This window comes from the organism of the source record quoted next, unplaced genomic scaffold (genome assembly GCF_019419815.1).
Source record: "Pyrus x bretschneideri cultivar Hongxiangsu unplaced genomic scaffold, Pyrus_bretschneideri_v1 Contig22, whole genome shotgun sequence".
Taxonomy (NCBI): Eukaryota; Viridiplantae; Streptophyta; class Magnoliopsida; order Rosales; family Rosaceae; genus Pyrus; species Pyrus x bretschneideri.
In genome coordinates this window covers 3,279,313-3,293,308 of record NW_025999524.1, presented here as the reverse complement: position 1 = coordinate 3,293,308, position 13,996 = coordinate 3,279,313, and the positions used below count along the sequence as shown (strand labels likewise).

The following is a 13,996-nucleotide window of genomic DNA, read 5'->3' as shown; positions in this document are numbered from 1 at the left end:
CAACTAATATATCTTACCATACAACTTACGAGGATCTCACGCACACATACAAAGCAAACATTTAAGAGCACGGAATGTTAGTTTAAACATAATTAGTCAGTGAGTTAGGTGATGCTAATTAGGCATATCTACTTATATGCATGCATGCGGCATGACGTGCTCTCAACTCTAACTGTGGATTAAAGTCGCTCCTGTTTAGCTAAGTGTGGATTGATTGTTGAGTTTGAACGGTTATGTTCGAAGAATCTCCTGATATTATGATCAACATCTTTCAATTTCTTTTTATTCGGTAGCTACCTCTCATCTATTAATTTACCTTGTTAGACACTTTTTTAATACTAGTAATACGGAGAATTTACATGAATCAGTCTCAATTGTGTAAAAACAGGATTCCTAAAATCAGTCGTCCACAAATTTCTATTAATGTGCATGTAAAATTCATAATGCGTCAATTATTAAAATTAACTCATATTTAATGTATGTGTACTGCTAAGATTAGTCGCTAACAATTTTCAATTACTAATACAAACACATTTGAAGATCACATTATATTCATCAATTCTTTGGGTTCGATTATTTGCATGTGAAAAACCGACAGTAGCATTCTTAACAATACAAAAGTAGTCGGTTGTACAAATAATTATCTTTTTCTTCCTTATAGACGGGAAGAAAACATAACCTCGTTGTCATAGTACTTTCCGAAGTGACAAGTAATAGTACAATAGTACTAGAGTTGGCTGGTGGAGGAATCTGGTTGCAGCCCCATCTACAAACAGAGACTGGAGGAGTAGGAGGGAGGTTCTATCAATCAGCATTGGGCATCGGCCTCAGGGATCGTGGGGGGGGGGGGGCCTTGTCTTCTATGGCCCTCTGGCTGTAGGGTACCACGGTGAGTTCACACGGTGGACGTGAACCACACACGTTCTTGTTGGGACCAAAAAGGGCAAACCCAGTTCTTCATAGATTATGTAAGAGGCGTTCCACGCTCGAAAAGTGTACAGTCTAGAGAGGTAGCCCTCTGTTTTTAGGACGTCTGGTTTTCCACTGTGGAACTAGCAATAGTATTGTCAATCACAATTTAACAAACACCAAATCTTATGTACATCGGCGGCAGAGCCGTAGCAACTGCCTACTCCATCTGATTCTCAAGTACAAAATGTGATTCCTTAGAACAATAAAATATACATGTATGCATGAACTTAAGTTGGAAAACTATCATAATTTATTTTATTTCATGTTGATTGTTTACCAAAACCCCATTTCGATTAGTAATACTTCTTATATATTAATTATGATGAAAATAATTTCTAAACAATAAGATTGATCTACACTGAAAACATTATCATGTGTTACTAAATATGTTTTGCATTTTCGTGTTTTTACAAATAATAAGTATTAGATTTTTATTTTAAAAGAAAATAGTATTAAATTCTATAACAAGGTTTGTTTGCAGGCGAAGTCACGCACTCTCTACTTAGTACAAAAGGGGTCAAGCAAACGTCTAAATATTTCATTTTTAAGAGTATCAATGACCCATTTTTTAACTTTTGTCCGCTACATAAACCATATGAATGCTAAGGAAATGCTCTCAATGTTGAACTCTTCATGAATTCTCTGCAACCTTATAGTTTAACTTTAATTTATATGCTAATATTATAAAATATTATGACTGAAACATAAGATGTAAAAAATTCATAAAAAATCTCCTTTTTAAAAATTTACTTAACATTTCTCTATAAACTATAGAAATTAGCAAAGACACCCGTTCCTCAAAAAGGGGTCACAACTCCCAACTCCAAACCAGCTGAGTAGCCCACAGAACCACAGTTTACCTAAAACCCGGTTACCCGAACCAAAAAGGAGATAACAGGATAAAACAGACCGGGTTACCAGATGTTCAGGAATCGGATTCGGACCCCTTCCATTTTTCCCGGCTTTTCTGACGTGGACTTGAGGTGGCAAAGGTAAGCTTCGTGCTCACGAAAAGCCATTTACTAATTTCTAAAAGGAAAAAATACTAATTAACTAATTAAAAAGGTTAAAAACCGAAGGATAATGACATGCACGTGTTTCGTGCATGACTGCCATGCCAGCTCCATATGTAAACCTGCATGCTGGTCTGCCTCTTGTCACGTGCTTTTTGTACGACCCCCCAAAAAGGTGTTTTCATTTGACAAAAGTGGTCGGTGTTATGTATAGTAAGGTCGTTTGACCGTTGACCAATACCTGTAGGCTTGACCTATTAGCTGTAACTGAGCCGTGGGTTACGGTTTTGATGATTGGATATTTTCGTGAGATTGGAAACAGTCAGAATGGTGGTTAGTCGTTAACGGCGGGTGGAGCGTTGTGTGTATGAACCATGATGACAAGGATTTGGAGATACTAATATAATATAAAAATGAATAAAATGGGAGTTTTATTCACTTGGATTTGATTCAAAGAGAAGCAATTGTTATATTAAATTATTGTTGCTGGCCCGGATGTGTAATGATTGTGCTAAACTTGTTGGTGCATGTCTAAAAAGCAATTATCATATGGATTATATTAATATTATCGCATAGTATCAACTTAAAGATCTAACTTGATATGATAAAAGGAAAATTATTATGTCAAGGTAGTGGAATTTCAATCTGAGTCAGAACTATAGTATATTTCTTGTCATTGTATCTTGATCGTAAATTTAACTGTTCACTAACCTGGTTCATGTTAATTATGAACCTAGTATTTTATAGTTTTTGTCCAAGTTGAACTCTATTTTTCACGATTCTTCTGATTTTGTCTTGATTTTATCTTAAATTTAGAACGATTTGGAGTACAAATGAATTAGCATGGGTTGACTTAGATTCTTGATTTAACAAAAATCTCATTAGTAAAAGAACTGATCCGTTATTCTTCGAATTGTCCCAAATTAAGATTCTCAATTAACAAAGACCTCAATACTAAAAGTACCAGACAAGGGAAGAATATGATAAATTTCCAAATGTGTATGGTTAATACGACACTATCATAATATCTACTAGATAATTTAGGGCACTTGGAAAACAAGTTGCTCTTCTTCCAAGATACGTACCCTTTTTGGCTTAGAAACCGCACATGCCATACACTTCCTAGAAGGAAAAAAATGGCTGATTTGGACACCAGTTGAATAGGGTTCGATTCATGGACGTGGTTTACCCATCCAAATGGGTTACAACACAATGACACATAGTGCCATAGTGGGGACAGTGCATGGCAGAAAGACATTGTCCGAGACTTAATGGTTGGTCTCAATTAGGTTTCTCTGTGTCGATATAGGCTCACTAGCTACGTGGAAATTACCTCCACATGAAGATGTCAAGATAACGTTAATTGTTTTAACTTATTATGCGTTTTTTTAAATTTATTTGCATTATCGTTGTAAAATTAATTTAAAACATTACTATTTAATGTCTCTGTTTTATACAAGTCATTCGTCTGCCATTATTGTCCACAAATGGAAAAATTGGTGGACATATTAAGTTTAACAGACAATGGCTGATGCCCTTCCTAGTAAGTTTCCTGGTCTGGTGCGCCCTAGGCCAGTTGGCCTCTTGTGTAGAAATCATGAACCAATTGCCAATTAGTCAAGTGGCCGTCGCATAGATGTAGCACCACTTCACCACCTCAGCCTCTCAGTCTCAGGCCATCCCATCTTTCCATTACAGTAGATGGAAGACACCAAATTCCATCGTGCTGAGAGTGTTAATTTCACATCGGGTAGAAGATCTTGTGTATGCTTATAAATAGTTAAGTTGATTCTCATATTGCCAATTGGTTTTATGATGAAACTTCAACTTTCTTCACATCCTCAATGACAAAATAATTATATCGAATTAAGTTAGTGCCACATTCCTAAAAAATGGAACCATGTAAGTTCCATCCAACACATACAAATCAAACGAGACATGTTTTTACTGCTATAAAGTTTTTTTGGCCAGACAGGAATTGGTGGGACGGGAAAATGGAGGATGATGAGATGAGATGGGACTGGACTATGTTTTGTGGGACTGGAAAATGAGTGTTACCATGTATGCCCTAACCCTAGAGAAGTAGCAATTGACCAGAAAAAATAAAAAAAAAACCCTAAAGAAGCAGCAGAGATGATACCACATGCGAGGGGCAGGAGGCCGGCATGAACCACAAGACACGCTTATGTGCGCGCGCACCAAATATTTTTTGACTCACCAAATATATTAATCAGCAATATATTAATTAGTTAAGCAAAGAGCCAAAGGAGAATTGTATTTGTATTGACCAATATTTAGTATATGATTAAGATATAATACTTTATTATATGAAACATTTTTTATTGTTAAAATATGGTTTGCTTGCAGTTTGCCTAATCATGTGGGATTGGGATGCGGACGTGGGACGCTCATATCAACCAAAAACATTATCCCATATTTAAGGAGTTATATTAATTATGGAATTTCGGCGGCTTAATTGTTACATAACCCCGTCTGTCCCGAAAAAAAGAAGAAGAAAAAAAGTAGAATATTGCTACATTTCTCCGGCCAGCGAATGCTGCTAAATTAACTTGACTAATTTGATTAAAACCCCTAATTAACAAATACAATGCATGGGGCACCACTCGTAAATCTCAGTGATTCGTGACACGATTGATTCTGGATCTCTGATTATGTTCATGCACGATTAGAATTGATGTGTTCAACAGTTTTTAAATTAGTTCATATAATACATTTTGTGAAGCAGTCCATGCTGTTTATATATTGAGGTGGGCATTATATAATGAAGATCATGCCAATGTTGTGGAGTTGGTTTTGTAGCATGCGCCGTGCAACCAAACCCAAACAGTATCAGCAAGGACGGCTCCAGGATCTAAACTTAGAGCGACCTGAACTTTGAAGCCAAAATCTAAGAACAAACATTTAATATCGTTTTTTAGAAAAAAAATGGGCATAAAAACAGGTAAGAAAAGAGATCGACATAAAAAGATTGATCTCGGGGTTTTTTTTAGTGTTTGTTAATAAACTTATAATATGGCAGGCGTGAATTTTTATGGATTAGAAGAGACGAGACAAGTTTAATTAAGAGAGGAGGAGAGAGAGCGAAAGACTGAACGAGGAAGTAAGGTGAAAAGTTAATGTCTTTACACGTGCAATGGGAATAATTTATTATATTTTAGGCTGAATGGGTTGGATTTAAAGGTGGCAAATCAACCATTGAGTTGTTAAGAGATATGCGTTAAGATCTGTTTAATTTAATATCAGTGTAAAGAGGTGAGATCTATAATGATGATGATGGTATAAGGTGAAATCAAACTAAATAAGTTTTAATGGATACACATTAACAACTTAATTCGTTGATTTGCCACTTCTAGTTGGGTTGGTATAACTCATGTGGGCTAGATTGGCTAATGCTCCTAGGTTATTTCTCTTTGGCTCAAATTTCGGTTGGGCTACATCCCGTCTCAACCATCCACATTTCAGTTGACTATTGCATCCGGGGATGTTAGAGATAATAAATTTTTAGATTATTTTTTGTAAACTACATAATGTGCTCTACTAAAAATGATCTAAAAATTTAATTTCCCTAATAATAGAATGGATGTACAAATGCTAACTATTACAAGAAAGCAAAGATAAACAAACGACATACCAGTTATTGGTTCATTGTTCAATGTTAAAAAAAAAAATTGATAGAAGCAAAACGGTAAGATTTCAAACTTTCATAAGGAAATTAAATAAAAACGGAGATATACGAAAAAAAAACATATAAAAAGGATCGACACTAGTGTACTAGTGATCTTTTTGTTTTCTGACTCGCAATTTTCATTTATTTCTTCGTAGGATTATTATATAAAATGGTCTCTAAAATTTGCATGATCAATAAAAATGGTATCTGATATTAAAAACTCTTTGGACAATTTTCAAAGTTTCGTAACTCAATCGATTCTTAACCAAATTATACCCATAATATATCAAAAATAAGATAAAAAAGTGTAGAACAAGATTATACCTATTTGGAAGGCCATTGATTGCCGGATATGGCAGGAAAATAGCCTGAAACGTGACTGGTCGGCGGGAAAACTAGAAAACTCGCCGGAAACTGGGTAAACTTTAAACGTTCATAATTTCTTTAATACTCAATAGAATCAAATGATTCAAAAACAAAAATCATACTTCTCAACGAGATGAAGAGAAAGGTATCTTTCTTTACTGCTAACTCGCCATGGTTTGGCCGGAAGACTGCTCGAAAGTGGTTAGCCACTTTTGAGCAGTTTTTCGACCAAACCACATCGATTTAGCCTTCGAAAAAGGTACCATTCTCTTCGTCTCATCAAGAAGTATTATTTTCATTTTTTAATCACTTGATTTGGTTGAGTATTGAAGAAGTTATGAATGTATAAAGTTTACCCAGTTTCCGGTGAGTTTTTCAATTTTTCCGCGTACTAGTCACCTTTTAGGCTATTTTCCGACCATCTCTGACAACCATTGGGCTTCCAAATAGATATAATCTTATTCTACACTTTCCTATCTTCATTTTGATATATTATGGGTAGAATTTGGTTAATAAACGATTGAGTTACAAAGTTTTGAAAATTGCCCAAAATCGTTTTTAACAGAAGGAATAAAATCATGGATGGTGGACAATCTCAAAGACCATTTCTATTTATTTTCAATCTCATGGACCATTTCTATTGATCATGCAAATCTCAGAGACCATTTTATATAATAACCCTTCTTCGTATCATTATCTGACAAGTTGTGTAAAAATATTTTTTTTATATTAACGATAGCGTTAATGAGTTAAATAATTAGTTTTTAAGAGTGAAGAAGTCGGTGAGGATTGAACTCACATTATGATGCATAAGCATAATTGTTTTCTACCACTACAATAAAACATCATCTGTTGTAAATATGATATCTTTACAACAGTCAAATTAGAAGATGGATAATTCGAATTTGAGGAAATAGAAAGAAGTATACTGCATTTGCCAACTTAACTAAGCTCAAACGTAAGAAAAATATTAGTTCTGAAAGGTTAAACGTAAAATCGCTTATTCGAAAAAAAAAATGGAGCAATTAAACTTGCTCCGAGTATTTTTAAGTACAATGTATGTGAATTTCCATGCCGTATACAAGGACGTATATGTGCAATGTATTTTCATATTAATCAATTCCTCTAAACATTAGGCTTATTTATTGATTTGTCCATTGAAAATTGCAATTTAGTCTCGTTCACCTCCTAAATCTGATTTTGTTTCACTTTGTCATTTGAAAACTGTCATTTTCGCCTATTTTGTCAAATAAATGTTACATCCAATGATACAACTCTTCTCCAAGTTTACGATGAATTGTCATCGTCGCCAAGAAGATTAGCTGCCGTTTGAACTCAAGGGCTTGATTTGCAAGCCTTAATTCCTTTCTCCTTTTTCACTTAACTCTAATTTGTTTCCCTACATTTCTCGCCATAATTCACAATCGGCTTGGTAAATATGTGGTGAAGAACCAAAATTCTCACAAAAGTGTCACGTCACAAAGCATGTGATATATCTCTATTTGTGTCAAAAATAAAATGCACATACCATCCTTCATTCAACATTTGTTTAACATAATAGACGAAAATAAAATAAACTAAGACTAAGCACGACAAAAATGATCATTTCAAAAGACAAAATTAACTTTAAATAAGTAAAATGAGATTAAATGATAACTTCAAGAGTCAAACCAATTAATAAGCCTTAAACATTAATTAAGATTCACACACATCGATGAGAGTTGGGTGAAGATTTTGTCCCATGACCAACCCCAAGAGCCAACTGAAGAAATAATTAGTTTCCAATCAGAAAAGTAAAACAAATAAAAATAAAAAAGATTCAGATTCAGATTCCTGGATTATTAACCGTTTCACTAAGCAAGAATTAAAAAGTCAAATAAATAACATTAATTGTTGAAAAAATAAATAAATAACATTTATTAGTGGGCATTAATTAAAAAGTAGGTTATAAAAACTTGGCAAAAAAAAAAAAGGACCCAAACGCTGCGTTTTGAGGCGATAGCGACAAACCGTTAGACAAAGTCGAAAACCGGACCGTGGTTCATGGTTGACTGCAACCCCATTGGTTCACTTGGTCCACTCCACAAACGTCGGAGTTGGAGTCCATGATCGTTTTTCACCCTTATACCGTTTACCGGACCTCGACTTCCCAAATCAACCCACTGCGCATTTTAGCGCGGTGACACGTCACCAGCAGCGCAAAGTGGGAGGTCGTTGCTAAAGTGCGCGGGTGCGGTAGTTCATAAGATTCAAAGATTCAGAACCCCAGACAGCGAGCCGCCCCTCCCCTCCCCCCACAAACCCACCCACCTCCCCAACTCTGCATTCGGAAACTTTCTTTTTAAGTCCCCCATTTTTAGAGAGAGAAAGTGAATTCAGAAAGCAACAGAGAGAAAGAGAGAGGGAAAGCTGTGTGAGGGTGTTGAGTGGTACTTTTTGGACTTGCAGGTTTTTGGAGTAGTGCGTCGGGGGGTGTCTGATTTCGGAGAGTGTTTTAATGGGTTGGTTTTTAAATTCTGAATTTTGTTTTGTTTTTTTTTTTTTTTAAGGTAGGGAGTTATTATAGTTTATTTGTTTCCTTGTGAGAGAGATAAAGAACAGGAAAGCCTAAGATTCTAAGATCTTGTTTCTGTATATACACACACACATACACCCTCCACTTCTCTCTCACTCTCCTCCTCTCTCTCTTTCTCTCTCTAGCCTTTGTTCTTCCTTTGTTTTGAGACAGCCGAGAAAAAAGGAACAAGCTTTTTGGTGTTGGAGATCACCAATCCTTAGCAAACCGAAATGGGTATGTGCTGTTTTTAACGTTTCGGTTCTCGCGTGTTCTGTTCTCTGATTTCTGTTGTCTGCCTCCTTCCCCGTGATTATATTTTCTCTGTACTCCCAATTGGAGGACTGGAAAATCATGTTTTTTTTTTTTAATTTCTCTCATATTTTTTGGGTTTACAAGTATTTTTTTTTTCCGATTGGTTACAATGGTTCTGTTCGTCTCTCCAATTGGTTCTTTTTTATTCCCTCCAACCTTTTTGTCTAATTTTATTTTTCATATTTTTGGGTGGCTTTCTGCAGAAGTTAACATGAGCTTTTCACACGACATGGATGACGATGACGAGTACGAGAAACTCATCCGGCGAATGAACCCACCAAGGTATAAGCAAAAATCACACCTCAAGTTCCTCAAATATTTACCCTATCTCTTCTTGAGATTTACGCCTCTTCGTTCGATGTTGTTTTGTCTCAGGGTTGTAATCGACAACGAAGCCTGCAAGAATGCGACGGTGATAAGGGTACGTCTGCCTTGTGTTTGATTTCTTATCTTGTTATGCGTCTTTTTTGGTGTCCTTATTGTTATGGAAGTTTTGGTGCTTAATCTGTTACTTTGGACGCAGGTGGACAGTGCAAACAAATATGGAATCCTTTTGGAAGTTGTACAAGTACTTACTGATCTTAACCTTATCGTGACGAAAGCCTACATATCTTCGGATGGCGGCTGGTTCATGGATGGTAAAAATGCTCTTACAATCTTGTCATCACTGTAAAAAGTGTGTCCTTTTTGTTCGAGGTAGAAATTGATTCTGTGATTTGTTGTGTAATCAGTTTTTAATGTCACTGATCACGATGGAAACAAGGTTACAGATGAAGAAGTTTTGGATTATATTCGAAAGGTAATTTGTGTTTGACATTTGTTTTTTTCGTTTCTGCGGTGATTGATGTGAAATGATACTAATTTCTCACTTGATTTTCAGTCTCTTGGTCCAGAGGCATGCTTTGCATCTTCAATGAGATGTATTGGTGTGAAACAATCAATGGACAGTACTGTAATTGAGCTAACTGGAAGTGACAGACCGGGATTACTCTCCGAAGTGAGCGCTGTCCTCACCAATCACAAATGCAATGTAGTGAGTGCCGAAGTCTGGACGCACAACACAAGGGCTGCATCGGTGATGCATGTTACTGATGAGGAGACGGGGTTGGCAATTACCGACCCTCAGAGGTTAGCTAGGATTAAGGAATTACTCTGCAATGTGCTAAGGGGCAGCAACAAAGCCAGAGGAGCTAGGACTGTTGTCTCTCACGCTGTTACGCACACTGATAGGAGGCTTCACCAAATGATGTTTGCAGATAGGGATTACGAAAGAGTTGATGACGGTGTCTTGGATGACAAGCAAAGGCCGGATGTGAGGGTTGTTAATTGGCATGACAAAGACTACTCGGTGGTCACTATTCGGAGCAAAGACAGGCCAAAGCTTCTCTTCGACACGGTTTGCACTTTGACAGACATGCAGTATGTGGTTTTTCATGCTAATATTGACGCTGAGGGTCCGGAAGCTTATCAGGTTTGCGATTTTCGCTTTTTCAACTTGAATATGATCGTGTTTTTGGGACGTGCGGTGAGACCAGCCTTAATTAACTTGCCTAATTACTGTTTTTGGTTTCGGTCGTAGGAATACTATATCAGGCATGTAGATGGATCTCCTGTGAAATCAGATGCAGAGAGACAAAGAGTGATACAATGCCTCGAGGCGGCTATTGAGAGAAGAGTATCTGAGGTTAGTTGGACTATTTTATTTCAAAGTTTTTGCTTGTCTCCTTGTTTTTTTTGGCTGGAAAGTACACATTTGAGGTTTTTAATATCTCCAATTGGCAATTCATGACAAGGAGTGATATAAATTTTGATTTTCTTATGTTGTAACCTAGTCATTGTACTCGTATAATTTCGAGTCAAATTGTAATTTTAAATCCATGGATGTCGACCCTTCTGTCTCATTATGTTCCATTGCACTCTGATTCTTTCATGAATCTGTCTTTAGGTTAAGAGTGTTGGTTTTTTTAAATTCATTTTTAGAGAGACTCCGTTGATTTACGGACAACTAATCTTTGTTTCTTCCTTGTTCAGGGCTTGAAGCTAGAACTCTGCACTACTGACAGAGTAGGGCTGCTGTCTGATGTCACTCGGATCTTTCGAGAGAACAGCCTCACCGTAACAAGAGCAGAAGTTGCAACGAAAGCAGGCAAAGCGGTGAATACATTCTATGTTCGCGATGCATCAGGCTATCCGGTTGACTCCAAGACCATAGAGTCCATCCGGCAAGTAATCGGGCAGACGATACTCAAAGTAAAGGGGAACCCTGAGGACACAAAACCTGGTTCTGAGGAATCTCCAACAAGGTTCCTCTTTGGTGGTCTCTTCAAGTCCAGATCTTTCGTCAACTTCAAGCTGATCCGGTCGTATTCTTGAGACATCGGTCAAGTCTTGTACATAAGAACCCGTCTTAGTCGAAAACTTCACCAGATTAACCATTTTAGTGGTTTAATTATTGACTTACGTTTAGGAAAACAAAAGCAGCCATTATTGAAGGAAAAGCCGTAGAAGTGTGAAGTGCTTGTAAATATCTCCTCTCTTCAGCTTCTGCTTTTAGCCTTCATCTGTTGCTGTGATCCAACTTTACGTTGGATCATGAAAGCAAAGAAGGATAATCTGATTTGTGTAATGCCAGAGAAAGTCAGTTTTAGTGTTTTAAGCTTTGTACCTAATATTTCTCTATTCAATGTTACGGTAGCTTTTATATTTACCATCAACCTCCATTTTATTGGGTTTTTTACACAATCGCTAGTCTAAAAAACTTTTATCAATTAAGAGAGAATTTTGAATTTTGGTGCAAAAAGACGGATACGCCGTCATAATTCAATACATTTTCTCTGCTTGGGATGATTGCGACAAAGTTTGGTGTCGAGGGTGCCAAACATTGACCTCTCAATTCCCAATTGGACAGGAGTTTTCCAACTTGGTTTATGCATTCAATCATCATCAGATGGAGACGGGCACTTATTCACATTGGTGGATTTGAATCTTTGTTGGTAAAACTTTGCAGACAAGTCCAAAATTAAGGGTAGAATTGAAAGAAAAAGATGTATATTCTATGAACTTTCTTCACGTTTTCATCGAATTGGTATTGGTTGGACCCAATTGTGGTTGGAACTTGGAATCCTTGTAGTCCAATCCAAATCAATTTTTTGGACATTCCCTTTTGACCAAATGCTGAGCTGAGGAAGGAGGAAGAATGTGATTTGAAAGCACAAAAAGCACCCCCCAAAAAACCCCAACAAATAAATGGAAAAAGGAAACAAAAGGCAGGAGGAAATGCGCCATCTTTTGAAAATTTGTAGGCTACTTTCTAGTCAATTTCTGTAATCTTGCTCATTGTCTTTGTGTTTGCCACCAACATTATTGGCTGGTGTGCAAACATCATGCAGCGCACAGCCACTTAGCTTATCTGATCAAAGGAGAAATCCAGATGGGATAAGTAATCTTTTGACCAAAAAAAGATGGATTAGTACGCAAAAGTAGTAAGATAATTGGTATTTTATTAAGAAATTATGTATATAGTTGTGTTTAATTATTGCTAATTTGTTTTTGTTGACTGATTTTGATTGTCATTGTCAATCTAATTCTTGATCTTTAAGGTGCTGCGTTTTTTTTTATATGAAAAGTACGATACTATCGATAAATCGTACAATAAGATAAAATGTTAAAAGAGTGGACCCTTAAAAAAAAAAAAAAAAAAAAAAAAAGAAAAAACCTTGTTGGAACTTTCAAACTGGACTCAAGGAAAAAAGGGCCAACGCAGAGTAGAAAAAAATGTAATCATTTAATAGAACTATCCTCAATCAAGATGTTTGCTACCATATTTGAGGGTTCCTTAAACCAAGCTGCCTCTTGTTCTTGGTCTTTATGGTACTGCGTATTTATTTGATTGATTTTGGTCATATAATATAGTGTGAAAAGAAGACAATACTAGAAATTATGGATTTTATTTTAGAACCCAATTTACTCACATCGGAGAAATAGTATATGGTTTAAGATATATTAGTTTTTAGTAGGAAACTCTACCCACAAACTCTTAACATATTATCGAGTCATTGAAAATGATCACCACTATCCAGTGTCAATAGAGTGAGCTAACAAGAGCGTTGAGTAGAGCAAGTTCTACCCACGAGCTCTTAATAAAATCATGTTTGGGATATGATTTTAATGAATTTGGGATCATGGGAAAGTAAATTCACTTGCTTTCCAAAATATGCGCACAATGCGGAAGCGAGAATAAATCATACAAGGATTAGATTGCATTAATCCCTCGGTCTCGCCAGAAATGAATGAGGTACTAATTGCACCAGTCACGGAGGAGGAGATAAAGGCGGCGGCTGGGAATATGGGAGGGCTTAAGGCTCCTGGTCCCGATGGTTTCCAGGGGATCTTTTATCAGACATACTGGGAGATTGTGAGGGAGGGTGTTTCTGCTTTGGTTAGAGATTTGATTCAAGATGCTGCGGGTTCGAGTTTGATAAATCAGACTCATGTGGTGCTGATTCCCAAAGTCCCGAATCCGGAATTTGTATCGCAATTCAGGCCGATTAGCCTGTGCAACTACTCGTATAAAATTCTGTCAAAGATTCTTGCTAACCGATTGAAGGTACTATTACCTAAAATCATCTCTCCTTCTCAGAATGCTTTTGTGCCAGGTAGACAAATTCAGGATTGTATTGGCATAGCCCATGAGATGTTTCATTATCTGAAGGGAAGGAAAGCTCAGAATAGATTTGAAATGGGGATTAAACTTGATATGCAGAAGGCGTATGATAGGGTTGAATGGGATTTTTTGGATGCGGTAATGGAAAGAATGGGTTTTTGCAGTAGCTGGAGATCGTTAATTGGTGGTTGTGTTTCGTCTGTGAAGTTTGCTGTTCTCCTAAATGGACAGGCTGGAAAGTCTTTTGCTCCCTCGAGGGGTCTCCGTCAGGGGGATCCTATTTCTCCTTATCTATTTATTTTGGTGGGGGAAGTTCTATCCAAACTGATTCAGGGTGCGGTTGACCAAGGGAGGTTGGAGGGTGTCAAGATAGGTGGATCCGGACCCGTGATTTCTCACCTCTTCTTTGCGGATGATACCCTTCT

The 13,996-nt window shown here is 36.9% G+C and overlaps 1 protein-coding gene across 1 annotated transcript; it reads left to right on the top strand.

Moving 5' to 3' along the window:
• Nucleotides 1–8,160: 8,160 nt before the first annotated feature.
• Nucleotides 8,161–11,615, top strand: LOC125477534 (ACT domain-containing protein ACR4-like). The gene is made up of 8 exons (XM_048584712.1): nucleotides 8,161–8,830; nucleotides 9,112–9,190; nucleotides 9,284–9,329; nucleotides 9,432–9,546; nucleotides 9,640–9,707; nucleotides 9,789–10,379; nucleotides 10,488–10,592; nucleotides 10,940–11,615. The coding sequence occupies exons 1-8, from the start codon at nucleotides 8,827–8,829 to the stop codon at nucleotides 11,279–11,281; spliced, it is 1,350 nt and encodes a 449-aa protein (XP_048440669.1). The 5' UTR covers nucleotides 8,161–8,826; the 3' UTR covers nucleotides 11,282–11,615.
• The last annotated feature ends 2,381 nt before the right edge of the window (nucleotides 11,616–13,996 follow it).

What these genes read in the sequence shown, in the direction of transcription:
- LOC125477534 (XM_048584712.1), top strand. An exon ending in CGGCGAATGAACCCACCAAG is followed by an intron (nt 9,191 to 9,283) that starts GTATAAGCAAAA and finishes GTTTTGTCTCAG; the next exon opens with GGTTGTAATCGACAACGAAG. An exon ending in TGGCGGCTGGTTCATGGATG is followed by an intron (nt 9,547 to 9,639) that starts GTAAAAATGCTC and finishes TTGTGTAATCAG; the next exon opens with TTTTTAATGTCACTGATCAC.